Source organism: Colletotrichum chrysophilum (genome assembly GCF_026319265.1).
Source record: "Colletotrichum chrysophilum strain AFK26 chromosome Unknown scaffold_2, whole genome shotgun sequence".
Taxonomy (NCBI): Eukaryota; Fungi; Ascomycota; class Sordariomycetes; order Glomerellales; family Glomerellaceae; genus Colletotrichum; species Colletotrichum chrysophilum.
The window spans coordinates 1,047,441-1,071,324 of record NW_026517289.1 but is presented as its reverse complement, the minus strand read 5'-3'; the positions used below and the strand labels follow the sequence as shown (position 1 = coordinate 1,071,324).

The following is a 23,884-nucleotide window of genomic DNA, read 5'->3' as shown; positions in this document are numbered from 1 at the left end:
TCAAGTACACCTTAGGGGCGTTGCGGTGTCACGAGATGCAGCTTAAGGAAAGTGGCCAAAAACGACACCGAATTCCCATGCTCAATATTTTCATGACTCGTTCACTCACCGCCTATTTCTTGAACGGTGACGCAGAAACTTTACTTAATTGCGCCTTCAGGTTACGTCCGCGGGCCGCATATAGTTTCGACACCTTGCGGACAGCTCGGAATAGCATCTCAGCTCAGTCTCACAGTACGGCCTTTGTGGCTGCCTACACGGCCTGGTCTTCGTTGTGGAGATCTATGGAGATTAAAGACAGCGATTTCCGCTCGAGTTCCTGTTGGTGAGAGTTAACATGCACTATTGAAGTGACAGACGTTGACATGACTGAATCATTGACAGTGACGCCCGCCATGGAGGGGCTCCGGCACCGTCTATCATGTCTGATCCCGACGTTTCTCAAATGCATCAATTACACCCAACCTGCGAAATCGAGTAAAGACGCCCTCCGAGAGGCCATTATCTCAAGAGGTCGTGAGGCAGGCGTGCATGTCAATTCGGACGATGGTTCGAGAATGAGATTCGAGGCCGGCCTGGCTGTAGCTGCGGTATGTTGATCCCCAAGTTGCATTTATACAACTGAGGAACCTGTTCAAGCTAACGTTCTGCACAGGAGATGTATCCCCTTCATCCTTTCGATATCCAGGTTCACATTGGCCTTTTCACCTGGCTTGGGTTCATCATTGATGACCTCAACGCCGAGCTGGGCCCAAACTTGGCAAACTTTCAGTCACGATTCTCACGGGGGGATCTACAACCCTGCAGCGTCCTAGAGTGCTTTGCCGACGTCCTGAGGTCCACGACCGACTACTATGATCCCGTTGTCGCTAATCTGATCGTGCTCTCCGCGCTGGCTTTTGTCAACTCCAACGCCATCGAGATTCGCCGAGACTACCAGGCCATTGTCCCGTCGATGGAGGCTCCCAGCTGGCCGTACTATTTCCGGGACAAAGAGGGTCTGCCTGAAGTTTACACGTACTTCTGCTTCTACAGAGACATGTGTCCTGACATATCGCGCTTCATGCCGGCGGCGCCAGAGATGGGGAAGTTCATCAACTTAACAAACGACATTTTGTCGTAAGTGAAATCACTATCAAGCATTGCGGCAGGTACTGACCGATATCAAACAGATTCTATAAGGAAGAGAAGGCCGGAGAGGTCAGGAATTACATACACAAGAGCGCACTCTGTTCCGGTCGTAGTCCTCTTGAAGTACTAGAATCAACGATTGCGGAAAGTGCGCTTGCTTACAGCCGAACTGAAGCTATTTTGAGGGATAGTCATCCGTATGATGAATTATGGCATGCCTATGCAATGGGATATATAGCGATGCACTTCAATACCCGTCGATACTACCTTTCAGAAATAACATTATAGAGATGATTTCTCTCTTTATCATTTGACGTTGCTTCCCTTTCCCAAGTAAAAGGTGGGTACATGCCAAATATGCGTTCAGCATGATGAGGAGATTCGGAGCTAGGTTAAGCTTAAATCCACACATCGGTATCAAGCTTATCGATAGCCCTACAGAACTATGAAAGTTTCAAATGCATTGTCGTTGGCCCTCGTAATCCCTGAAATGAACGATAACTCTCCATCTCTTCACTAGCAATTCAGTCCATCCAGTCTTTCATTGCAGCCAAGATGACCAGAGTCCTGCCTACTGGTGGAAGTGGCTTCATCGCCACTCGAACCCAGCCATCGACGTGACGACGGGTATACTTCGTGCGATCAAGAACGGCGCTCTATCCGTGAAGCGAGTGGTTATCATGTCGTCTTTTGGTTCATGATGGATATCTCCAAGGGCTTGTGGCCCGACCACACCTACAAGGAGAAGGACTGGAACCCCATCACGCTCGAGGAAGCCTTAGAGAACCCGGGGTTCGGTTATTCTAGTACGGGATCAGTCCACCTCTAGCAACCAACGCTTTTCCAAACTCGACTAACATTTTTCTGGTACCGCAACAGCAAGCAAGACCTTCGCTGAGAAGGCCGTCTGGAGTTTTGTAGAGAACGAGTCTCCAGGCTTCACCCTATCGACCATCAACCCTCCGCTCGTGTTTGGCCCGGCCGTGCAGGAGCTGGCTTCGTTTGACGCGCTCAACACCTCGAATCAGTTTATCAGAAGCTTCATCCTTGGTTCCGCGAAGAAAGAGATTGCTCCTACAACGGTAAGTAAACTTGTCCCTCTTCAAGCCATCCGACAGCAAAAGCTGTCAGCGTTCACGAATATGAAGCTGACCGGAACGACTTGGCACGCAGAACCCCATTTTCGCAGACGTTCGCGACGTAGCTTTCGCTCACGTCATGGCCGTGGAGAAGGAACAGGCAGCAAACCAGCGCTTCTTCATCACCGGCGGCTACTGTTCCAACCGCCAGATCATCGACATCATCCGCAAGAACTTCCCGGAGTACAAGTCTGCACTCCCTTCTAAGTGCACCAAGGGTGGCGGTTAGTTTCTCTTGCTGTTATGGAACGTCAAAGAACTTCAAGGACTGACAACAGAGACGCAGAACTGCCGGACAAGGTGTACAAGGTGAACAACCAAAGAAGCATCGATGTTCTAGGAATAAAGTACAGGAGCTTCGAGGAATGCGTGGTGGACACTGTTCGGTCGTTTGGTTCCGTCCAGAAATTGGTTTGATAGGCATAGTGCGTGGGGACTTGGTGAACACTTGAAAAGCGCAATCGTTGTAATATGCGGTGGTATCGACATGTACAACAGAGAATGTGGTAAGGATTGATATATCACCTGTTATTTGAGTGATGTCTTCAAACGCAATGAAGTATGGCACACACATCAAGGCCTTGCATACATCTCCCAAGGACGACTGTCACTGAATCAGCCAATCGTCGCAAATCGTAAGAGGACAACCAAGGCTTCGCTTCCTCTCGTATGCACAACTGATACCAAATTGGGGTGCAGCATTGTTATTTGAGACTCGAGGACTGCAATTATTCCCTTGTGGATTCCAAGTCCAATACGCCATGCGGATGGCTACGTGGGGAAGATGTTGTTATATAAGATCACGATTTAAAATTAAACAGCTGCTTATGAATATAATAGCGACGGTGATACAGCCGGCGTATTGATCACTCGCTCCATACCGCCACCATTTTGTGTATGGTTGAAACGTTCATTGAGTTTAACAGTGTTCTCATTGAGTGCTTGCATGCGCCAAGCAATGAATAGTGGCTAAGATACAGTGACATAACTCGTCCATATAACTCCTGCCCCTGCTCCAACTATTGGAATGAAAAACCATTGAAGTCGCTCGCTTTACATGTTGTCAAGACGCTCCTTGGCGGACTGCTTAGCCTCGTCAGAGACGTTGGGGTTCTTGAGGGTGCTGTTGGGGTAATAATCAGCAAATGCTCTCGGACACGGTAGGAGGTGGGAAAGGACTTACGCCTTGAGACCACCAGCAACGTTGCCAGGGTTCTTGTCCTCGTTGTCGCCAGACTTGGGGACGTCACCACCGTTGAACTCGTTCTCGAGGACGGCCTTGGAGTTCTTCTTGCTCTCCTCGGAGGTGTTGGGGTTGTTGATGTTGGCCTTGTGGCCGCCGGCGATCTGAGCTTCGGTAGGCATGTTGGTAGTTTGGTGGTGTTGATTGAAAGTTTAAAAAGTGTTTGTTGGGCTGTGAAGCTTGATGGTTGTGAATGCTGAAGTTGTTTGTTGTGTGATGATGAGAAGAAGACTGTAGATGGGGTTGCAGGAATGATCCCTTCTTATACAACTTCGCTGACGGCTATCCCAACGTGTTGACATACGGAGCTTGGGTGATGTGCTTCTGGAAAGACAAAGCTCAGCTCAGCTGTGTCAGAGCCAAAGCCACCAACCCCTCAGCAAGCTCACATTACAGCTAGTAACAGCACATGGGGAAAGGGCTGGGAGGAGGAATTCGATGTAATGATGGCATCATTGACTCTAAACGCCGCGTCTAACCTGCGTCTCTCGCATGAGATGCTCGTCACAAACGGGCTGGAGAGCGTGGGCCGGCCGGCATCCAGCCGCAGCTACCGGGCCAACGCCCGAGCGGGGGAAGGAATACTGCCAAGAATTCATGATACCGCTTCTCTTTGGCATCTTTCTCGATGATCGGCTGTCTCCCAGGATGTCCTTTGTGAAGTCATGACGTGTCACGCAGGTACAGCCAACGCCCCGAGCTTTTCGTCTTCCAGATCGAGATGATGGGAAAAGTCGGTGCGTACTTCGCCCGCCTTCCTACTTCCAATGGCTCATGAATCGTTTCTTATTCCTGCAAAAGCTACGCGGGGTCGCCATATGGGAGACTCAAAGCGTTGGGTGACGGCGCAAGCGTGCCTGGCAGGCAGCTCTCCGCAAGGGGCAAGGACCGGCGCAAGGAGAACGAACGAGATGTGGGGTTTAGGGGCCGATTAGGCGAAAGCTTTTTGAGAAAGCTACGGCGACCCGAGCTGTCGGCGTGCTTGATGGTTAAGGTGGTGGGAAGTCTCAGTTAGGGACACCGCTTGGCCAGCCCTACAATCTCTTAGGATGCGGTTCCTGTCACGGTAACGGGAGTGCACACGCGCGCTAGGCTGGTCCAAGGGGACTTCGGACTCGCGCCAACCGTCCGTGGCATATCCCGATCGATCGACCGATGAGGTCGGCGAAGGAGGACGAGGAGGGGCAGGAGACAAGGCTCCGGGACCAATTAGCCATCCGTGGTACGATGGGAAAGGGAAGGCTTGTGCGGACTGGAAACGCGATGCGGTGCTACTGATGCATTGGATCGAGCCGATATGCCAGATGCTGTTTCCGGGAGGGGGGGCTAGAAGATCTAGCTTTGAGAATGGACAGGGCGCGAGGCGTCTGGGCGGACTTTGGCTCATGTTGCTGTCTGTGTTTTGAAAAGGTATGCGATTGCGTCGATTTGTGGCCGTCATTGTTGGCTGTGATCTGCGGAATAAGAAAGGAAAAGTTCATGCTTCACGTAGGGTGCCTGGAGCAAAAGCTCCTGGGTGAAGGACTAGCTCGATAGGCTCTAATTCCATGGGAAACCACAACGCAGCAGATGCTAATTGAACAACTCGAGGATTCGATACCACTTGATTGATCGGAGAATTGTGCAATGCCCACGTTGTGCCATTGCCCTCAATGGCAAACACAATACCGACAAAACCTATTCACGATATGTGTAGAGAAGTCCAACAACATGGGACGACTTGCCCCTGCACCAGCCAGCTGACCTGCAAGCACAAACCATCAATCATCAAACGCCATCAGCCCCGCGGCCCGCGACATGGCTAAATCCAGTCTCAGATCGAAATCTCTGATGGGAATCTGAAAGAGAGTGTGACGCACGGGCGATCCCTGGGACAGCCGCCATGCCCAAATCATACGGCAATGACATGATGAGTATTGCGGGGTAGAATTGCACAACGAGCTGGACAACGATGACAAGGACGGTGAATGGTGCCGGGGGCTACGCAGATGCAACATGCTTACGCGCGGTGCATTGAGTTTCGCAACAATCCCATGTTGTGCTGCTGTGACGGCGGGCGGCCCGGGAGACGGACATGTCGTCGATGCGGCTCATGCCGGTCGTGGGTTTGGCGGCCCCACTAGCTCGCAGCGACTGATGATTCATCGTAGACCTCAAAGGAAGTCATGATGTCAACGACAGGCCAGCGTCTGGGGTAACGGGGCACAGACATTTGTTGCGGCTGTCTAGAGCACGCTCTGGGAATAGGGAGAATGTGAAAGTTGCTTTGGGAAAGGATCATCAGGGGAGGCTGAGATGCGGGATGGGGGAGGGCGGGAAGGGTAGATATTGAGAAGCCCATCCCCTCTCTTGCCATCATGTCGACCGACAACACTTCCCATCCTCCTTCGGACCAACACTTCTTTAGATCTTCTGCCCGGTCCTTTCCCATCCCCACCCAATTGGTTTTCGACGCGGTATAGAGATGCACTAGCGTCTTCGGCCAGCCAGCCTGGTCGACGGACGACATGGGTTCGGGTTGCTTCAGCACCAATCACTCTGCTGCCGGTGTGCGTAGCAATATGTATCGAGGGTCGATACGAGACTCACATCAACCTCCGAACGACACTGCAACCTCACCGCCGGGTCGGAGGACCTAATCGTAGGTAGCCGTTCGCCCATGTCATGATGCAGCTCCAATGTCGTACGATCTGTTGCGAGCCGGTTAGTCATTGGAGACCGCCAAATGATCTGAGATGAGGTGCCACCAGCCGCAGCCGCACAATCCAAGGCCCTGTAAAGCCAAGCAGCCCGTCCATCAGTGGACATATGTTGTGCTGTGAACTTGCGCCAAGAAGCGTGAGAGTCCAGACCGGAAAAGCAATGCAGAGTTCTGCCGTGATGGTGTGCTTGTCATGTCACCGCTTGGTGACTCCCACCGGCGTCTGGTGATATCATGCTAGACACAAACACATAGAGGCGGACTTTAATTCTCACGGGCCCCGTCAGCCGCGAGACGCCATCACTCGCAAGCGGCGCCTGTTTCGTCTCGTGCCCATGCTGTTCTGCTATTGGTCGATTTGCGATGACTTATCATGCAAGCCACACGTGCGCGCATCCAGCTCGTGCTTCAAACCCACGCTTGTCGTCTCGCTAATGCAGTCGACATTAACCCGCCGGTGTCCGTCACGCGAGCTGGCAAAAGTCGTTTGATCAGTAGTATGCGGATATCATTGAAAAGATTGATAGCGAGAGGCCTCTTCACCCCATTTCGGAAAGAAACCAAACGCAAGCTTCAGGTGATCCGCGATAGGGCCAGAAAAAAAAAACCGTTCAATAGTTTGATAACCTGCCCCCGCGCTAAAGATGACGGCATCACCATCGGTGAAAAAAAAAAGCCCATCCGCTCGGCTACCGTCGCGGAGCGGATCCCACAGCCAATCAGACCCCCCGCTGCGCCTGTCAGGGACCACAAGCCTCAACACAGCCACGCGGCCAGTGGGGCTGTCGAACTGTACCGCACGGCGGGGACCCTCCGCCTCCACCGGGCCCCCGTCGCGCGCAAAGCCTCCACACCATCTCATCCGCGCTTCCGACTTCACTCCATCACGAACACCATCCCGGGACCTCGGACTTGAAAGGAAAACTCACTCATCAATTCTCACAAACCCTTCCCGAGGCAGCCTCACCCACAGCTCTTCAGCTCGTGCAACCCTACCACTCCCCCAAACCCCCGGTCATAAGGCTGGACTCTACTGGGCTGGCTAAGCTGAACCTCCCCCAGCAACCCCCCCTGAAAGCAAGAAGGAAGCAAAAGCAGAAACTCAAAGAACCATGACATCACCAGACCCCGACCAACAACAGCCCGCGGCCATCAACTACGTCGCGGGGTTCCTCCTCGTCGGCCTCGCGTGGGGCTTCACCACCCCCTTCATCCGCCGCGCCGCCAAGGACCACCACCCCGCGCCGCACCCGATCCTCGAGAGCGACGCCGTGAAGGCCAGCTGGCTCCGCAGCCGCCTCTACGGCGCCTTCTTCGGCGTCCTCGACCTGCTGCGCAACCCGCGCTACGCCGCCCCGCTGCTCATCAACATCACCGGCAGCGTGTGGTTCTTCCTGCTCATCGGACAGGCTGGTAAGTGTTCTTCACCTGCCTCTTCGTCTCCTTCCGAAAGAGAAAGAGTGTGTGAAAATGCTGACGCGCGAGGAAAACACTAGAATTGAGCTTGACCGTCCCCATCGTCAACACCCTAGCCTTCCTCTTCACCGTGATTGGCGAGTGGTGGGTTGAGAAGAAAGTCATCAGTCGAGGTGAGTCGTTCGTTCGCTCCTTCCTACCCACACCCAAAAGGCAGTTCGTCTCCAGCGCGTGTGGATTGGTTGCGCACAATGCTGAAACAAGTCTTTTTTATCCGCACCACAGATACAATGCTAGGAATGGTACTCTCCCTTTCCGGGATAGCGTTGTGTGTCCACAGTAAGACCAGGTAGAGATAGTGACAGATTTCACCATCCCCAGATATCGTGTTCGCTTGGTGCGCTGGTCCTGGTTTGGTCAAGCGTCGTGCTGTTGGTCTTCAGGCCCCAGAGGGTGTGAGGGAAACAGAGGATGGCCCGCACCTGCGGGACCCCGGCACCCCAGATGCACGTACGCACGTGTCTCTCCTTGAGGATCGTTGCCGCGTGCCTCGTGTCTCGGGCATCTGCGCTGCGGAATGTCGGGCAGGTCTCTGGTGGATTTTGGGGGCCGCGCATCATGCCAAACAATGCCGAGCTTGTATAGATCCAAAAATGAATGTTTGATACTGAAGATTTGGAACCCGAAACGGGGAGCGAAACATCCGCTAAATGTCTTGATTGTCTTTTTTGCGCCTGGCAAAATGCGTGTGTCTTAAATTGATTCTCTTCTAAATATTCTGCCAATTCTTCTCCTGCACGTGTCTCGCCCGCAATGTCTCTGGGGTTCCGCGGTACTGCCCTAGACCCCTTTCGTGCCGCAAGCGCAATACCAGTCGCGTTGTCTTGAAGAGAATGTCTAGTGATATCTTGATGAAATGGAAAAAGAGATGAAATTCTTTTGAGATAGGACCAAGGAAACCCATTATCGCTCTTCCCGTGTATTATGTTTGGTATCCTCCATGCGCCGTTTATACAAAATTAGAAACCCCCGGATGCCAGCTAGAGAGGAAGGCGTCTCATGACCTCATCAAACATCCATCTTCATCATTTTCGCAACAACACGTGGGGTTTAGTTGACATCCGCGATATGCATGCCTTACGGTCGTCGCGCGCGAAGCCAGCGCTGCACGCTCCGAAGGCTAGGGTCCTCAGCCGTCCAGCGGCCCATCGTGCGGTCCGACATCTGCAGCTCGTTGTATATGGTTTCATCGGTAATCGCAGAGAGTTCCTGTATAAACCAGTCCGTGTTAGTTTCACATTCCTCGCCTGGGACTGGTAACAACCGTCCCCCGTGATATCAATCTCCCCAGAAACAGCGGGCAAGGTGGAAAGCAAACAACATCACGTACAACTCTCAGCTGCTGGTCGCATGCCCGAAGGTGTGACTGGTTCCTGTTGGTCGGTCTGCCGCCTTGGAGGATGCCGTCCCGGTTGTTCACCCACCGCTGCGCAGCAGCCTGGCGGAGGTAGATCTTTTGGCATTCGTGCCGTCTGGCGAACGAGTCAAGGAGGCATCTGTGGAGTCCCAGGGTCAGTACTTGAGGCGCGCATGTCGCGATCGATGGGCACCAGCGACTAACTGCTTCAACTCCGCCTTCTCCTGCTCAAGCGGCCCGCCGCTTGCCTGCGGAACACTGGTGTCGGCGGCGCAGTTGAGGACGTGCTGCCCGTCAAGAGAGCACTGGCGCAAAGCTGCCCACCCCTCGGTGTAATAGTCCTCCATATTGGGAGGATCCGTAGGCGCCGCAGCGATGTAGTACTGGAGAGTCCGAAAGTCGGAGAGGACCTCGGCGACTCGTATAGTCCGGTATTCGTTGACTGGGAGCAGGTCAGAGATACAGTAATGGAATCGTCCGGCGCAAGGAGGCGGGCCTCCAAACGTCTTTGATGGTGGACTTACACCCGTCCATAGCAGCGAATTGCGCGAGCAATCGTAGGTTTTAGTGATTAAAAGTAGTTTGAGAAGAGTCAAAGTGATCCGGTATAATAGAAGGGTCGTAAGAGAAAGGCGCCGGTGAGGTGAACGAGAGACTGTTGTAGATGAAGTTGCTGCTTGACGCCGTGTCATTCAAGACGGATCAAACGCCACGCCGCTCGGCTTTTGTACATTCTCGACGGCCTCCCACGGAAGACAAACAAGAAAGGAAGGGAAGGAAGAGGAAGAATGAATCACGAAAATTGCAGATTGGAAGATGAGAGTCAACGAGACCCAAGGCAGGCATGCTCCGTCACGAAACCGCAATCTCAAGCTTTTGCCCGGCCTACCAGGGAATAGGGTAGGGTAGGGTATGATAGCTGGCAGCCCGCAACGGCAGCAGCAGCAGTAGCCTTCTCTGTCTTTGGGGGGAGTGAAAGTCCCGAACGGCGGAGGAGCCCCATAGGGCATGCATGAGCTCATTCGACATGCTTGGCCAATCGTGGTTCATGTCCTTCGTCTGAAGACACCTTGGCCCCCGGTTCGCTGATAGTCCCGGCCGACGAATCGGAGAAAAAAGAAGGGCGGCGACGGGGACCTGGCAGTTGGGATGGCGTTGTGAGCTCAAAGCTAGACTGACCCCAGCCGAGCTGGTGGCGCGCGTGGCCGCCCCTGGTTCCCGGCGCGAGGAGGAGGTAGGTGGGCGGTGGTGGTGGGTGTCGTAGGTAAGAGAGACACACATTTTGCTGTGGGATGCTAATTATGTGGTTGACTGGGGTTGACCGTTCTTCTCTTCGGGAGGCCTGGCGATGATGATGCAACTCGCGTGCTCGATGCCTGCAGGGCTTCGATGGTCTGGGCTGCTTGGGGGCTGCCGGCTGTCGCCTGCAGGGCTGTCATATTGATTGATGTGCTGTAGGGGTCAGGGCCACATCAAGCCAAGGGGTTGAGAAGGCCCGGATTGGACCTCAGTCGCTCGACAGATGCCCTTGAGGCTGCGCGGGATGTGAGACCCAGCCCGAGAACGAGGGTGTGGGTTGTGAGTCGTTCGTTGAGTAGTCGAGTGCGTGTGGTAAGGCAACGCTCGTTCGCGATGGTGGGCATAGAGCAGAACTGTGAACCATCTCAGAGACACAGAAGACCGACCCAAAGGTGGACTACTGTAAGGTATTTTGCCCTGCTAGCCGTGATGGGTATGGTCCTGGGTGTGGACATTGGACCAGGGACCGGGGGAGAAAAGATGGGATGACGCAGACAGCAGAAGGAGAAGAAGAAGTCTCTGATAGGCAAAGTTCGGCTGGCCGGTCGGTCTGAGGTCGGTCTGGCCCAAGCAGGCAGTCCGCCCAGGCCAGAGTGCGAGCCCGCGGTGACGGTCCCACGGTATTCTTCGTAGGTCGGTGGTCTCGCAGTGTGAAATGTCCACGTCGTTTTCCCTAGGGCTGGCAGCAGGGATGAAGAATAAGGTAAGGTCGGTGGATCTTCAGCTGACTCCACACCACTCTTGGCGGCCGGATCGGGAAACGGGCTGGAGACAGTGACAGGGCTCTGGCAGGCTCTTCCAGGCTCTGGCAGGCCCTCGGGCTACAGGTGCTGTGGCTTCACCGCGCCTGTGGCCAATGAGCACCGTTATCCTAGACGTCTGCCCACGTTTGGCACGTTTTATTCCAGCTGAACGCACCGCCGCTCCATCCGTTAAAAACTGCCACCTGCATTGGACCGAGCGAGCCATGCCTATCTCGCTCGCTCGCTCCCTTGTCCTTACCACTTTCTCTCCATGCACTGTCCAAATCCTCAACGACAACCACCCATTCCCTAGCAATAAGTAGCCGCAAGACGCCGGCTGCATGGGCTCTGTCCCGTTGCGTCCTAGCAGAAGGCAGACTCGAGAATTTCTCCCGGTGGGGATTCGATTGCTGTGAAGCAGACTGGACGGAGCGTCTCGAAGGGCTGACCCATCCAGCTCATGTCTTGGACGCCATTCCCGTGCTTCATTCGCTCCCACACCCGTGGGCTCGTGTTTGAAGTGCAATGCACGAACCTAGCACCGCGATGGTCAAACCCTAGTCCCCAACAGTGGGGGCCGACAGCGAGGATAGGGACCTTAGCTATTCACAGTAAGGCCGCCCTCAAATGTTCGCGTGTCAGGACTCGCCGTGAGAGCCGTGTCAGTTCAGCCTTCCTGTGGCCGCGGTGGCTTGAACTCCACATGCCCGCTGCCCGTTGCTTGCTTTTCTTGCTCCAAGATACCACGACCGTAATGCCAGTCGTCGCCCTGTGGAAAAACGTCTCACCAGTCGTCTCACTTACTCGGCGAAACTCTGCGCCCGTGATCCGGGGGAGCTCCCAAAAGATGCCTACCGATGTGAATGCCTTCAACCCACGGAAACAGCCCCGTGTCTGCTGTCTCGAATCTCCCTAACATTCGGCATCCGAGACACCAACCGTCAACTCATCTCTCCGCTGCCTTCTGTAAAGCCACAGACGTGCTTCTTCTCATACCTGCCGTCCCTCAGCATTCAGCCAGGCCGCATAGGGCTAATCGGCCGGACAATGCTTGAATCTCATTGGATTGATCATGGCAACGTCTTTTGCATGTCTTGATCTATATCAAATTGTAGGCTGGCTAGTAGTACAATCGTGTGCGGGGGGTCTGGCTTCGTGAGACTACCAGCTCGACTCTCGTCTACACATCCCGCGGCGGCCAGGCGCGATCTGGTCTGTTGGCGGAATCGACGTCGCCAGCGGACTTCTTCATCGGACGCACCGACCCTATCCAGCTTCCACTAGCCGGGTCTCGTCTCTTCCACCTTAGTCCTTCTCCGCGATCGCTTGTAACCGCTCATCGATCTCGTCCTCGGTCAGCGTACGGAAACCGGGGTCGGTTCCCTCCTGGCCGTCTGCACGGGGGCCTCCCACAATACCGATCTCGATCTCGCCCTTCTTGAAGTCCATGCTGAGGACGGTGCTGAGCGTCGTAATGGCAAGCTCAGTAACCTCCCTCCAGTCACCGGGGGCGTGGTCCTTGTTGCGCAGCTTCTTCTCAAGGTGGTTGAGGGCCTCCTGCTGCTTGGGGCCGGCGGCGGTGCCCTTGTAGCCAATGTAGTATCCGGCAGGATCGCACTTGAACAGCTGAGGTCCAAACTCCGAGTCCAATGAGATCAGTGTCGTCGCAACGCCGTACGGGCGCATGTAGGCCTTTATCACTTGTCAGTTCCACACTCCTGCCATTTGCTTTTCAGCCGTCCTTACTCTTTGTGTGTAGACCTGGCTGATGTTGGCCAGTCTCTTGGCGAGAGCATCGGCGGGCATCTCGTAGCCGTACTTGTAGCGGAACTCGGCCGCCTCACCCTGGGCACGCTGGGAGAAGGCACGGGCATCGGCAATAGAACCGGTCATCACGCAGCCGACGGATGGGGAGATCTGGAAGATGTGGGAGACGGAGGCGGGGTCGATGAGCTTATCCTGTTCATTGGGTCAGTCCCTCGCCCGACAGCTGCACCCCCGCTGACGGTCTCAACGTACAGGAACCTTCTTCTGAGACAGGACAACGGCGCAGTCCTTGCCCCTAACACCTATCGACATGATGTTGGCAGCTGTGATGGCCTTGAAGGCATATTCTGTTCGCAATCGTCTTGTCAGTTGGGCGGTTCGAGGCCGTGGTTGGAGGCCCCGCTCGATGGCATCACCGCAGGGAGGGGCAATCGATCGGGCTGCGGGCGGAGGACGAATACATACCGACTTGGTACAATCTTCCCTGCTCGGAGAAGATTGTGATGTGTCGGTCGTAAGCTGAGCCACCTGGGGTAAGAAGCCTCGTTAGCTGTGATTGACGACCGAAGGGCTGAGGTCACCGGGGTAGCGGTGGCCGTCCCAGTACGCACCCGACATCTTGGCGGTGTTTCTAGGTCAACGTAGGTCGAATTGCGTTCAGTAAGATCGTGCTCGACGGTGGTGAGCTGTGGCAGGTCGGTGGTGGGGTGAAGGTGGACGAAATGGCGGTTCGACGTTGGTGGTTGAGCTCTGACGAAGCTCTTGGGATATCGACGCGTTTGCAGCAGCTTGCCTAGAGCAGACGAGGCAACGTACCGGGAAGCTCCAGTGGGAAGGCTGAGTGGATGCCTTGGATTGGTCCAAGCAACTGCCTCTAGAGCCTGAGGCAACAAGCAGACGACGCAACGCTTACATAAGTAAGAGACCTGGTACGTGCACACTGAAAAGCTGCAGTGCAGGGATACAGCGGGGCACCCCTGGCACTGCGGGAACGACAACGCATCCTGCTGCCAAAAAAATGGCAGGGCAGCCTCCAAAGGAAAAAAAAAATATCGAGGGACCATTCCCGACTTTCACCCTCCAGTCTCGAGCACCACACGTCGCACCCAATCGGACTGCCGCACACGAGGCCATCGCATTCCAATCTAATAGGCCAAGCACACGTGGAGAGCATTGAAGCGGCCCAATTCTGCATTTTCTGTACCCTCTTCAGACCCAGCAGGCGCAACCGCAGACACCAAATTGCGATCCAGCGATCCTCTCCCCTCCCTCCCTCGCCTTCCGGGACGCAGAAAAAAAAAACGAAGAGGGTGTGCCCGCTGCTGCCCGTCATGTCCGCAAAGGTACCGGCCTGGAAACGATTGGGCCTCAAGCTCAAGTCCGGCCCAGAGATTGGCGGCCCTGCTGCCGAGGGATCGAAGCCCAACGGTCACCAGCAACACCACGACGCCCGGAACGCCAACGGCGCGGCGGACGCCGCCAGCGCCGCCGCCAAAAGGAAACGTCCCGAGCACTCGTCCGTTCCCCCTGCGTTCAGCTCCCCCCTCAAAAGGACCCGCACCGACGACCATCACCATGCTGCTGCCACTCCCCCGACCCTGAGGAAGCAGAAGTCCGTCACTTTCACCGAAGACACGAAGAACCCGACCGCCGCCGCCGAGTCGACAAAGAAGAAGAACAAGAGCAAGAAGCCGGCCAAGCCCGCGACGCAGCAGCCGCAGGCCGACATCAAGCCCTCCCTCGAGTACCTCCGCGCCTGGAAGCACGCCCGCGCGACCTGGAAGTTCAACAAGAACTACCAGTCCATCCTCATGAAGCGCGTCTTCCACACCGAGGCCATCCCCTCGGCCGACATCGACACCTTCTACGAGTACATCCAGGACCTCAAGGGCTACACGCGGACGCGGCTGCGCGAGACGGCGGACGAGGTCAGGAAGGAGGACGCCGCCCAGGGCAAAGCCGCCTTCCCCGACGGCACGCCGGACGCGGACTCGAAGCAGTCCGAGTACGAGAAGGTCCTGGCCGGGCTGAAGCAGCTCGGCGCCGAGGATGGCAGTAGTAGTGGCAAGAGGAAGCGCTTCGACGAGAGCGGCTTCGTGGCGCAGTCGAGCGACGTCGCCATCACGCAGCGTGTGATCAAGCGCATGCGCGCCGAGACGATATTGGAGGAGCTCGCGGAGAGCGAGGACAGCGATGCCATGACCATTGACACGGAGGAGGCGCCGCCAAAGGCTGCTGCTGCTGCTGTTCAGGAGGAGACGGTCGACAAGAGGGTGAAGCTCAACGACGGCACGAAGCAGAGTGCCTCTCGCCGTCGTAAGCAGCGGACGGCCAACGTCGACAGCAGCTCTGACGAGTCTTCCGATGACGACTCTGACGACGACTCGAGCAGCGACAGCGACTCGTCGGACGACGACTCCGACAACGAGTCCGAGGTGCAGCGCCAGGCTGCGCAGCGGGATGCCGAGGAGACCTCCAGCAGCTCGTCGTCCTCGTCCGAGGAGGAAGACGACGACAGCAGCGATGATGACAGTTCGGAAGAGGAGGAGGTTACTACGAAGAAGAAGAAGTCTGCCGGCAAGAGGTGATAAAGCAGGCAGACGCAAGCCAGATACATGTACAACCTTTGACGTCTTCACACTCGCATGGTTGGGAAACCAGATTAGATGGATCTTTTTGTATTTTTTTGTTCTTGGGGCAGACTGATACCCATGACTCAGGCATATAACTTGGTGAACCCAGCCTCAGGCGGCTGCAGCCAGTTCTTCTCATCATACTTCGTGCCCTCGCCCTCGATGACGTGAAACGTGTAGATAATCCGCCCCTTTTGGCTTAGGTTCTTCTCGCTCTTGTGCAGCAAGTTGCCGTGAATAAGCACCAAGTCGCCAGCCTTCACCTCGCCAGGCACATACGCCCCCTTCCCCTCCTCGCTCTGCGCAGCGTACTCATCCCCCGGCGGGAACCGCGGCCCCTGGTTCTCCACCATCTCCGTGCCCTTGTCCCCGGCCTTCCTCACCAACCGGTTCGCCACGGGCGCCCAGCGGTGGCTGCCCGGCAAGAAGCTCAAGCACCCGTTCTCCAGCGTCGCGTCCTCGAGCGCGTACCAGAACCCCACGGCCGACGGCGGGTCCGTGTACAGGAACGTCGAGTCCTGGTGCGGCGGCACGGCGCCGCCGATCTCGGGCTGCTTGCAGATGACCATGCTCTGCAGGCAGCGGGGGTCCTTGAACCCGAGGCTGCGCGCGACGGCGGCCGGCTTCCCCCGGACGGCGGCGGTCGAGGCCGGGTCCGAGACGGCGGCGAAGGGCGGGGAGAGCACGTGCAGGTAGTGGCCGATCTTGTTGATGGCGCGGGCCTTGGGCTTGGCGAGGTTGCCGGCGTCGTCGAAGGCGTCCTCCTCGAAGAAGAAGCGCACCTTGTCGCCTGAGGTGAGGAAGTAGTCGTCGCCGACGTGGTCTGCCTTCTCGCCGGTGGAGAAGCGCGTCATGGGGTGGTCGGTGAGGGAGAAGTTGTCGAGCAGCGAGTGGGTCTCGGCGAGCAGGCCCTGTACAGTTTCCGGGGAAAGGGCGCCCGGGATGATGAGGTAGCCGTCGCGGTTGAAGGCGGCGAGCTGGGAGGGTGTGAGGCCCTCTTCTTGCGCGGGGACGGTCATATTGGGATGAGTCAACCGGGTTTTTGGACCGCTGGTTTGTGAGGAAGAGAGAGACGGTTTGAGACCTTGAGCTGGGCTCCAGGAGGATATGAAGCTTGAAGGCGTGCGAGTGAGATTGGAGAGGCTTGTTAGGAGCAGATGGGCTCATATAAGTTAGGCCATGGCGCGCCGTTGGATGTTTGACAATTTGGAAGGTGTGAATGCGGGGACCGGAGGGCCCCGCACTTGCCCCCAAGCGCTTATCTCTATCGCCTCAGTGTCGTCACTCTTGTCCAGCCGACAACCTGAGCTTTAGCTGCATCGCGGAATGATGCTTCCAAACAAAGATTGATTGTATATTTCATATGTAAATTATTTGGCAGCGCATGAACCAGATGCGAGCCACTCATCGCTCTCATCATAGCCGCTGACCAAAACAAGGAAAGATGAACTCCTCATTTGGCGAAAAATAATATGCAAACTCCGTTTCCCTTTATGCCTGCAAGAAATGAAAAATGAGCTTCTAGCGTGTTTCGGGCATTCATCATCCAAGTCCATCGTGGATCACGGCAGCGGGTCGTTGAGGAACTCGTAGCCCTCCTCCGGTGGGAGAACAAATGAGGAAATGCCCAGTCCCAAAGCGCAGAGAACAGATACAGATGCACTGACGGTGCAGAGAATCCAGGATGTGTCGAGACCCCAGCCAGGGACGCGGAACTGCTCGTCGTTGTCGAAGAGGTACGCCTAGTATGCTCGTCAGCTCTGTGACCCCGACCCATACTATAACGCAACTGCCTTTGCCGTAGACTTACCACAATGCCCATCAAAATAAATTCAACGGCCGCGACAAAAATCAGAAGGCCAGCGAGGATCTTCCAGCCCGTCTCGCGCTTGTACTTGCCTCCGCTCATGATGACGAGGAAAGTGACCAAAGACGCGAGGTGCATAATTGTCGAGAAGGAGGCGAGGAAGCCGACGGAGCGCCACATGGAGCAGAAATATCTCTCGCCATCTTTGCTACATAATTCGTCGGTCGGGAAGACTTTGCACGCCGGGCCAGGCCCGACGTTGGAGCAGATCTTGTGCAATCCAATGTGTTTTGAGAACTCATTTCCGTCGGTGGCGGTAACGGAGTAAGAAACCCAGTGCGGCAAAATAATGGACGTAACGATCATCGCCGTCGCTGGCAGAGCAGAACGTTAGCCATCGTGAACTGACGATGCATGATGTTGTTGCCGATTGATGTGCTTGAAGCAATCCCCTGGCGCCACCATCGCGCCCAGCTTCGAGCTTCAGAAACGGGCGATGACGACGATGCAAGGGTGGATACCTCGACCGTCGCCCTCCCGTTTTGCCTGCGCGGGGGACCCGTCGAGGGAAATGGTGGTAGGTACTTACCGGCGACAAAAGCCACGAGGGCAGAGCTGTAGACGGAGACTCGTGTCATTTTCGCAGTCGGCAAGGTGTCGTCTTTCGGGACAAAGTTCGCCTTTCTTTCCTCCTCTCTGCCTGGAAAGATTGGTATGAGGCAGGAAGAAAAAGATGCCAAGTTGCTCCCATGGGAAAGAAGGAGGCAACTCGATGGGAAACCTGCAAGTCTTGGGGGGTTGCCTATCAATAGCTGGTGGTGGGCAGACTGGCTGCAGTTATGACGCTACCTGCTTCCCCAAACCGGTAAGCCGTCCAGTGAGTGGTCGAGGCTTGTGGCCGTACGCGTGTGGTGCAGGTGGGTTTGGTAACATGAGAAGGGACGGGGGCTGGATGATGTACCGGGGGCGGGAGGCAGAGGTACAATGCGTTCGTCTCAGAATTGGTGATGCTCACACCAAAACGTGAGGCGTCCGGATGTACCTTGCTCGTCTCTGGCCTCCTGTCGCAGTGTGGCAGGCACAGAGGGAGGCAGGCAACTGCCAGGCAGGGCAGGTAACTACGGCCTTTGCAGCACCAGCCAACCACTCTCGTCCAGCGTAGGTACTCGTCTGTCGTCTCGTCTCGCTGATCGCCCACTGACCACCGACCACCACCACTACCACCATCTTCTCTCCGTCCGGCGGTCACTTCTCACGCACCGTTGCTGCAACCGCCTGCGTCCTGACCAAGATTACCTCGCCCTAGCGTTGACTCGAAATTGTTAGGACGGCCCTTCATCTTCACCTTGCCCTTCACCGCTCGCCCGGCACGGACCAAATTCCGAGATGGGCATCTTGCACCTTGCATTCATCCCACCTCAATTCGCGCATCACTTGCCGCCGGCAGATGGGAAGTGCGTCTTCCTGATGCGACGAATTATTACGCTGGAGAGACGAAATCTCGAGAGAGAGGACACGAATTGGAGAGGCTGGAGCGGAATTATCAAGAAGAAGATTGTCGGCGACGTGGCCATAATTCAACTGCCTAGCCGTGCTAACCGCTTTCCAAACCACCAAGGCAGCTCTGTCAGACGCTTAAAGCAGATCGTGGGGGGTAAACACCAAGACCGTTATCAGCGTCGCCTCTCTGGGCCAACCATCCAATAGGCGCCTAGCTGGTGCCCTCGCAGCCCACGAACGCGTTGCCGTTGGCTCCCGTGTGTGTGATCTGGCCTGCAAGAACGCACTCTTCGTTGATGATAACCCGGTCTGCTCCTGGCTTGCCTACAATCACGAGAAACCTGTCAGCTCAAGCCTCACTTTTTCTTCTCAAATCATGGAGATAGCGCTGCATCGCGGGGGGGGATGGGAGCGGCCAGCCCTGCCGCTAATGCGACTTGGCGAGCTGCGACTAATAGCTTGCACAAGCACCCACGCCCGGATCGCCGATCTCATCACCACCCACGCAAACCGACAAATGCCATTTCCACTGAATCGCTTACCGCCCTTGTAGACACCACTTGTCTTCATCGGAAACTCGACAAAGGGACCCTCGACTCCGTTGAAGTCGAACCCCTCCTGGTTTCGGTACGTGTGCGGATAGCTCGAGCTGCCCGCCGTCGTGCCATCCTCCACGTGCTGGCAAGCCGCATCCGCCGCCGATCTCACCTCGGTCAGCGTGTACTCGGTCTGCCCGCATGAGATTTCGGTGTCGTTGGCCCGCGGCAGCATCCGGACATATCCAGGTCGCTGTCTCGGGAATGCATAGCCTGTGAGGCTCAGAGCCGCGATCATGGCTGCGCCAAGATGCATCTTGATGAGTGCGAAGAAACGAGGGATTCTGAGGCAAAAGAGTGACAAGGGAGATGATGCGGACAAGGAGAGCAGTCAATCTCAAGAAGTACGGCGACTACCACAGCAGAGAACGACGTTTGGGTTGCTGCTTCTCGCGTCCATTCTGTCATCTGGGGATGACCCTTTGCGCTCTTTTGAACGATCTCTCCTCCAAGGTCCAAACCTCTGGCCACCAGCGCGGTTTGGTTCTCCTGAGCGCGACAGTGACAAACTTGCACAGCGCAACCGTGATACCGAAACATGGTTGGCTCTCGCTAGCACAGCTCCAGCGATCCTTATTCTCGCTCTCGTGTCAACTGCCGTGCATGGCAATGCGGTGTTCGGATCCAGAAGTCGTGTTGCCCATGGCTCTTTTGATTGGCTTGACAGCTACTCCTGCACAATCTCACCCCGGCTAATGGGAGGTCGACTTGCGAGTCCTCGGAGAATGGCAAACGTTGATCCCACAATAGAGGGTTGAACGAATGCAACGCGACTCAGGAAACAAAACATCAAAAGTTTATGCATCACGACAGCTGTGCAATTCGAGTGTTGTGAAGCCAATTCAGCGACATTCGAAGCGGATCTCAAGCGGAGGTCGGGCCTTTTGCGGTCTTGTTGACACCTGCGGCCAGGGTCTTTGGGGTCTTCGGCGATCGTACTCTGTACACCCATGAAATTTCAACCGAAATCTCCGCTGAAATCCGATCCGATCTTCACAACAACCTTAGCCGGCTACGAAAAACAAAATAAACGCCAGTTTTATCTACCTGAGCCGTGTTAACGGCGGTCAAGTAAATTGTCCTGGAATAGCATCTGGCCAGGGCAGTCCAGGATGGTCGATTTTGACGTCTGCCAAACGCACGCATCATCGCCTTGTTTGGCCGCATCGATGTCTAACGCATGCTCAAAAAAACATCGATGGATCATAGACTCGCGGAACCCCACCGGATGGACAGGGTTCGGGATGCTTGTGATTCCGACCTCCTGCCTATCTGCTGCTTGGGAGGAACACACACGCCGCACGCTGTCTATCGCGCCCGTATCTTTGTTCGGTCTGGCTCATCGTTCTCGAAGCCAGCTGCCAATGAGCCCCCTTGAATGACTCGATTTCCCGGAACCGGTGGGAGCGCCATCTACGTCCACAAAGCATGAGGCTTGTACTTTTCCAAGCTTTCTCATGGAACTCGAGACTATCCGCCTCGGATCTGATTACCAACCGTCCCTCCTTCGGGGATCCAGTCAGGGTGCCAGGCTCGATCACGCCAGAGGCAGGGCATACAGAGCCATCCCTTCCACGCGCGACATGCCGCACCAAGAGATGGGTTTATCGGCCAGTCATGGCATCCGGATCGGGGAGAGCTACCCACTATGCGTGAAGCTAAGCCAAGGGTAGCCCCGAGTGGAGGGGCAGCAATTAAGGTGAGTTTGGGAAGCTCGCTCGCTTTTCGCGCAGGGTCCTCGGTATCTCTACATATCTTACGTATTCGACCTGCTTTTTCTGCTCTTTAACTCAACTCGCGCGCGCGCTTCGGACAAATTCTCATTAAACCCCGGCCGCCGCAATCTTTCTCAACGTCATGGAATCTGGTTACATCTTTGCTCATCTTTCCAGCTGCTCCCCGCGACTCAATCTCAGGTGAATTGGGCCTTTATTTGTGTGGTTCCGCGCAGCTGTCCTCGCCTGCATATTCCCCCACCAGAGAGCAAACTTTCAAAGGGACGAGGCGCATTGCGAATTTCAGTTTACGGCGACACTTTGACTCTGCTTGATTGATAACGATAACGAAGCCCGCGAACTACTTTTGGACGACAACGTGCGATCGGATCGTCAATTGCTTCACCTCAAGCTGCGTTTACTGTCCGCAATCGAACATCATAATCATGGGAGACTCTCGCTACATGGAGCACCGGCCGGTGCAGACCAGCGCCGTCTACGTGCTGGGCGCTCCTCACTGCGAATCGATGCCGCCCCCGTCGCCGCCTTCACCACCGGTGTCACCGCCGGAGGACGAGTTTCTTGAAGAGTTAGAAGAGCTCAGCTTGGGATCGCCCGATGAGATGCTCGAGACAGAAGAGAACTCGGTCACAGTACAAGATCGTCTTCATGCTGCGACACACGTGCTCAAGACAGAAGCAGCAGCCTTGCGCTCAGTCGCCGCGTTGTACGAGACAGACCCAGTTGCCCGGGACGGCTTCAATCGCACGGTCGCAGCAATCACACGGCACAAGGGCGAGAAGGGTAAGCTCGTGATCACAGGCGTGGGCAAATCCGGACATATTGCCAACAAGCTGGTCGCAACTTTCAACAGCCTCTCCATTGCGTCCGTCTTTTTGAACCCAATCGACGCCCTACACGGCGACCTCGGCATAGTGCAAAAACACGATATCCTAATGTTCATCACCTTCTCCGGCAAGACGTCAGAGCTTTTCAACCTGCTGCCTCACCTGGACAAGCCTACTTCCTTAATCATACTCACGGGACACACCCGGCCGGATACGTGTGAGCTCATCAAGCTGAGGCCGGACACCATTCTCCTCCCGGCACCCATTCACGAAAGCGAAACGGCGTCGTTTGGTGTATCCGCACCCACGACATCTACGACCGTTGCTTTGGCTGTGGGTGATGCGCTCGCCATTGCTGCGGGTCAGGAGTTACATCCTAGCATGTCACAAGTGTTCTCGAAGAATCACCCCGGAGGTGCTATTGGCGCTGCGTTTAGGAAACCGCAGACGATCTTGGACCTCGCCGTTCCCTGGACGGACATCCCAGATTTGGTGGGCTTATGTACAGACAGCGTCGGCGCGGACCTCTTCCGGGCAGCGTACGACTCGACCTCGGGCTGGGTCCGCATAGGCAACGACGTTGCGTCCCCGGGCCGGATCAGGAAACTGGCGACGGAGGACTTTGCGCGGTGCCTAAAGGAGATCCCGGGGCTGATGGTGCCCAGAGCGGAGATGCTATCCATCTCGTCGGAGACGACGGTACGGCGGGCGGTGAACTTTGTGAGGAACATGCAAGGAGCGGCCGACGATGGCGAGTACGTCTGCCGTGCGGATTCTATACTGGCTGTGCTTGACCAGGGCGATATGGTTGGCGTTTTGGAGGTCGGAAAGCTTCTGGAATGGAAGGACTGAAAGATACATTGGGAGACACTTCTTGCTGGGCGACTGGCGGTTATGGGAGGTTTTGAAGACACGGTACTCGAAAAGAGGATATTATGAAAGCTTGTAGCGAAGAGCTCATGCCGGGGGAGGCACATATTGGAATCTTTACATCGTACGGCCTTTGAGCCACAGACGATAAACGTCGATAGAGCGTTTGGGGAAGGAATGCGAGGGGACCGGAACTGGGTCCGACGAAATTCAAAGCCGCGTGTGTTGAAGCTGGCTATCACCAACTCTCCACTACAGAGAACAAAGGACCTGAACTTGAAGGAAAAGCATGTGAATCGCGATGTTGGGCTGGATTGGTTTGCTTCCTTTGGTGCCCAAAGCTCCTTTCGATTCCTGTAATGACGGGCTCTTTAGCTCGGGTCTTGTACAGGCAAGATCCCTCCCGCGAAGCAGCTTCCCTCATGAACAACGCATAAACGCCGCCCGTCGGGCCGCCATCGTTCGGGCTTTCTCCAAGAGGTGCCTGCGGTTGGGGCATGGCGGACATCACTCATCCAATTCGCAAGGCTGAAAGATGTCGGGGAATGGAATCCGACGGCGGTGTGGGAAAGTTTGACCCCCAAATTCCACAGTCGCCGATGGGGGCCCCCGCCTCGGGCATCGTGTAGGAACCTGAAGGGGGTCCCGTCTCCATCTTTCACAGTGCGGTGGACTTTGGCAAGCTTCTGGATATTAATTATGAGACAGCGGGCTGAATTGGAATCATGGAGTTTGGGATGGGGATTGCGTGGCTTGCGGTGTCCGGCGCATCGGGAGCCTGTGGACGTCGTATGCAAAGTCCTCGGGCCGGGCGACGAGACGTGAACATGCTGCAGCGACGTGAACCTGTCCCCACCTCCGAGCCGGCGCCGGCTTGCGGGGGTCGCACCGGGTGTAGAGATACGTGGCCCCGGGCTTGGCGACTATCATGTTTGATGCCGTGGTTTGCGCAATAGAATCAGGTGGTTCATAGAATGTGGTATTCGATTTCATTTTATCTGCCCAGAGGCGGTGCGAATGTGAACCAGGGTGCTGTCGGTCGTCGTGATACCGGATGCT

General features: G+C 55.8%; 11 protein-coding genes across 11 annotated transcripts; 5 read left to right on the top strand and 6 right to left on the bottom strand.

Moving 5' to 3' along the window:
* Positions 1–395: 395 nt before the first annotated feature.
* COL26b_000646 (uncharacterized protein) lies at positions 396–1,123 on the top strand (the record flags this gene model as incomplete). The annotated part of the gene is made up of 2 exons (XM_053173611.1): positions 396–590; positions 656–1,123. 2 exons carry the CDS (start codon positions 396–398, stop codon positions 1,121–1,123), a joined length of 663 nt encoding a protein of 220 aa, XP_053042659.1.
* Positions 1,124–1,831: 708 nt separating this feature from the next.
* Positions 1,832–2,499, top strand: COL26b_000645 (uncharacterized protein; the record flags this gene model as incomplete). Its single annotated transcript, XM_053173610.1, has 3 exons — positions 1,832–1,928; positions 2,011–2,213; positions 2,305–2,499. 3 exons carry the CDS (start codon positions 1,832–1,834, stop codon positions 2,497–2,499), a joined length of 495 nt encoding a protein of 164 aa, XP_053042658.1.
* An 824-nt stretch (positions 2,500–3,323) lies between these two features.
* COL26b_000644 (uncharacterized protein) lies at positions 3,324–3,635 on the bottom strand (the record flags this gene model as incomplete). Its single annotated transcript, XM_053173609.1, has 2 exons — positions 3,324–3,393; positions 3,454–3,635. 2 exons carry the CDS (start codon positions 3,633–3,635, stop codon positions 3,324–3,326), a joined length of 252 nt encoding a protein of 83 aa, XP_053042657.1.
* A 3,691-nt stretch (positions 3,636–7,326) lies between these two features.
* COL26b_000643 (uncharacterized protein) lies at positions 7,327–7,888 on the top strand (the record flags this gene model as incomplete). The annotated part of the gene is made up of 3 exons (XM_053173608.1): positions 7,327–7,627; positions 7,711–7,803; positions 7,848–7,888. 3 exons carry the CDS (start codon positions 7,327–7,329, stop codon positions 7,886–7,888), a joined length of 435 nt encoding a protein of 144 aa, XP_053042656.1.
* Positions 7,889–9,202: 1,314 nt separating this feature from the next.
* On the bottom strand, positions 9,203–9,581 carry COL26b_000642 (uncharacterized protein; the record flags this gene model as incomplete). Its single annotated transcript, XM_053173607.1, has 2 exons — positions 9,203–9,489; positions 9,572–9,581. 2 exons carry the CDS (start codon positions 9,579–9,581, stop codon positions 9,203–9,205), a joined length of 297 nt encoding a protein of 98 aa, XP_053042655.1.
* Positions 9,582–12,394: 2,813 nt separating this feature from the next.
* On the bottom strand, positions 12,395–13,474 carry COL26b_000641 (uncharacterized protein; the record flags this gene model as incomplete). Its single annotated transcript, XM_053173606.1, has 5 exons — positions 12,395–12,781; positions 12,836–13,048; positions 13,109–13,203; positions 13,322–13,375; positions 13,438–13,474. 5 exons carry the CDS (start codon positions 13,472–13,474, stop codon positions 12,395–12,397), a joined length of 786 nt encoding a protein of 261 aa, XP_053042654.1.
* Positions 13,475–14,187: 713 nt separating this feature from the next.
* On the top strand, positions 14,188–15,444 carry COL26b_000640 (uncharacterized protein; the record flags this gene model as incomplete). Its single annotated transcript, XM_053173605.1, has 1 exon — positions 14,188–15,444. One exon carries the CDS (start codon positions 14,188–14,190, stop codon positions 15,442–15,444), a length of 1,257 nt encoding a protein of 418 aa, XP_053042653.1.
* A 128-nt stretch (positions 15,445–15,572) lies between these two features.
* Positions 15,573–16,508, bottom strand: COL26b_000639 (uncharacterized protein; the record flags this gene model as incomplete). The annotated part of the gene is made up of 1 exon (XM_053173604.1): positions 15,573–16,508. One exon carries the CDS (start codon positions 16,506–16,508, stop codon positions 15,573–15,575), a length of 936 nt encoding a protein of 311 aa, XP_053042652.1.
* A 543-nt stretch (positions 16,509–17,051) lies between these two features.
* COL26b_000638 (uncharacterized protein) lies at positions 17,052–17,934 on the bottom strand (the record flags this gene model as incomplete). Its single annotated transcript, XM_053173603.1, has 3 exons — positions 17,052–17,231; positions 17,300–17,670; positions 17,886–17,934. 3 exons carry the CDS (start codon positions 17,932–17,934, stop codon positions 17,052–17,054), a joined length of 600 nt encoding a protein of 199 aa, XP_053042651.1.
* Positions 17,935–19,007: 1,073 nt separating this feature from the next.
* Positions 19,008–19,648, bottom strand: COL26b_000637 (uncharacterized protein; the record flags this gene model as incomplete). The annotated part of the gene is made up of 2 exons (XM_053173602.1): positions 19,008–19,120; positions 19,339–19,648. 2 exons carry the CDS (start codon positions 19,646–19,648, stop codon positions 19,008–19,010), a joined length of 423 nt encoding a protein of 140 aa, XP_053042650.1.
* A 1,905-nt stretch (positions 19,649–21,553) lies between these two features.
* COL26b_000636 (uncharacterized protein) lies at positions 21,554–22,807 on the top strand (the record flags this gene model as incomplete). Its single annotated transcript, XM_053173601.1, has 1 exon — positions 21,554–22,807. The coding sequence occupies one exon, from the start codon at positions 21,554–21,556 to the stop codon at positions 22,805–22,807; it is 1,254 nt and encodes a 417-aa protein (XP_053042649.1).
* Positions 22,808–23,884: the final 1,077 nt, after the last annotated feature.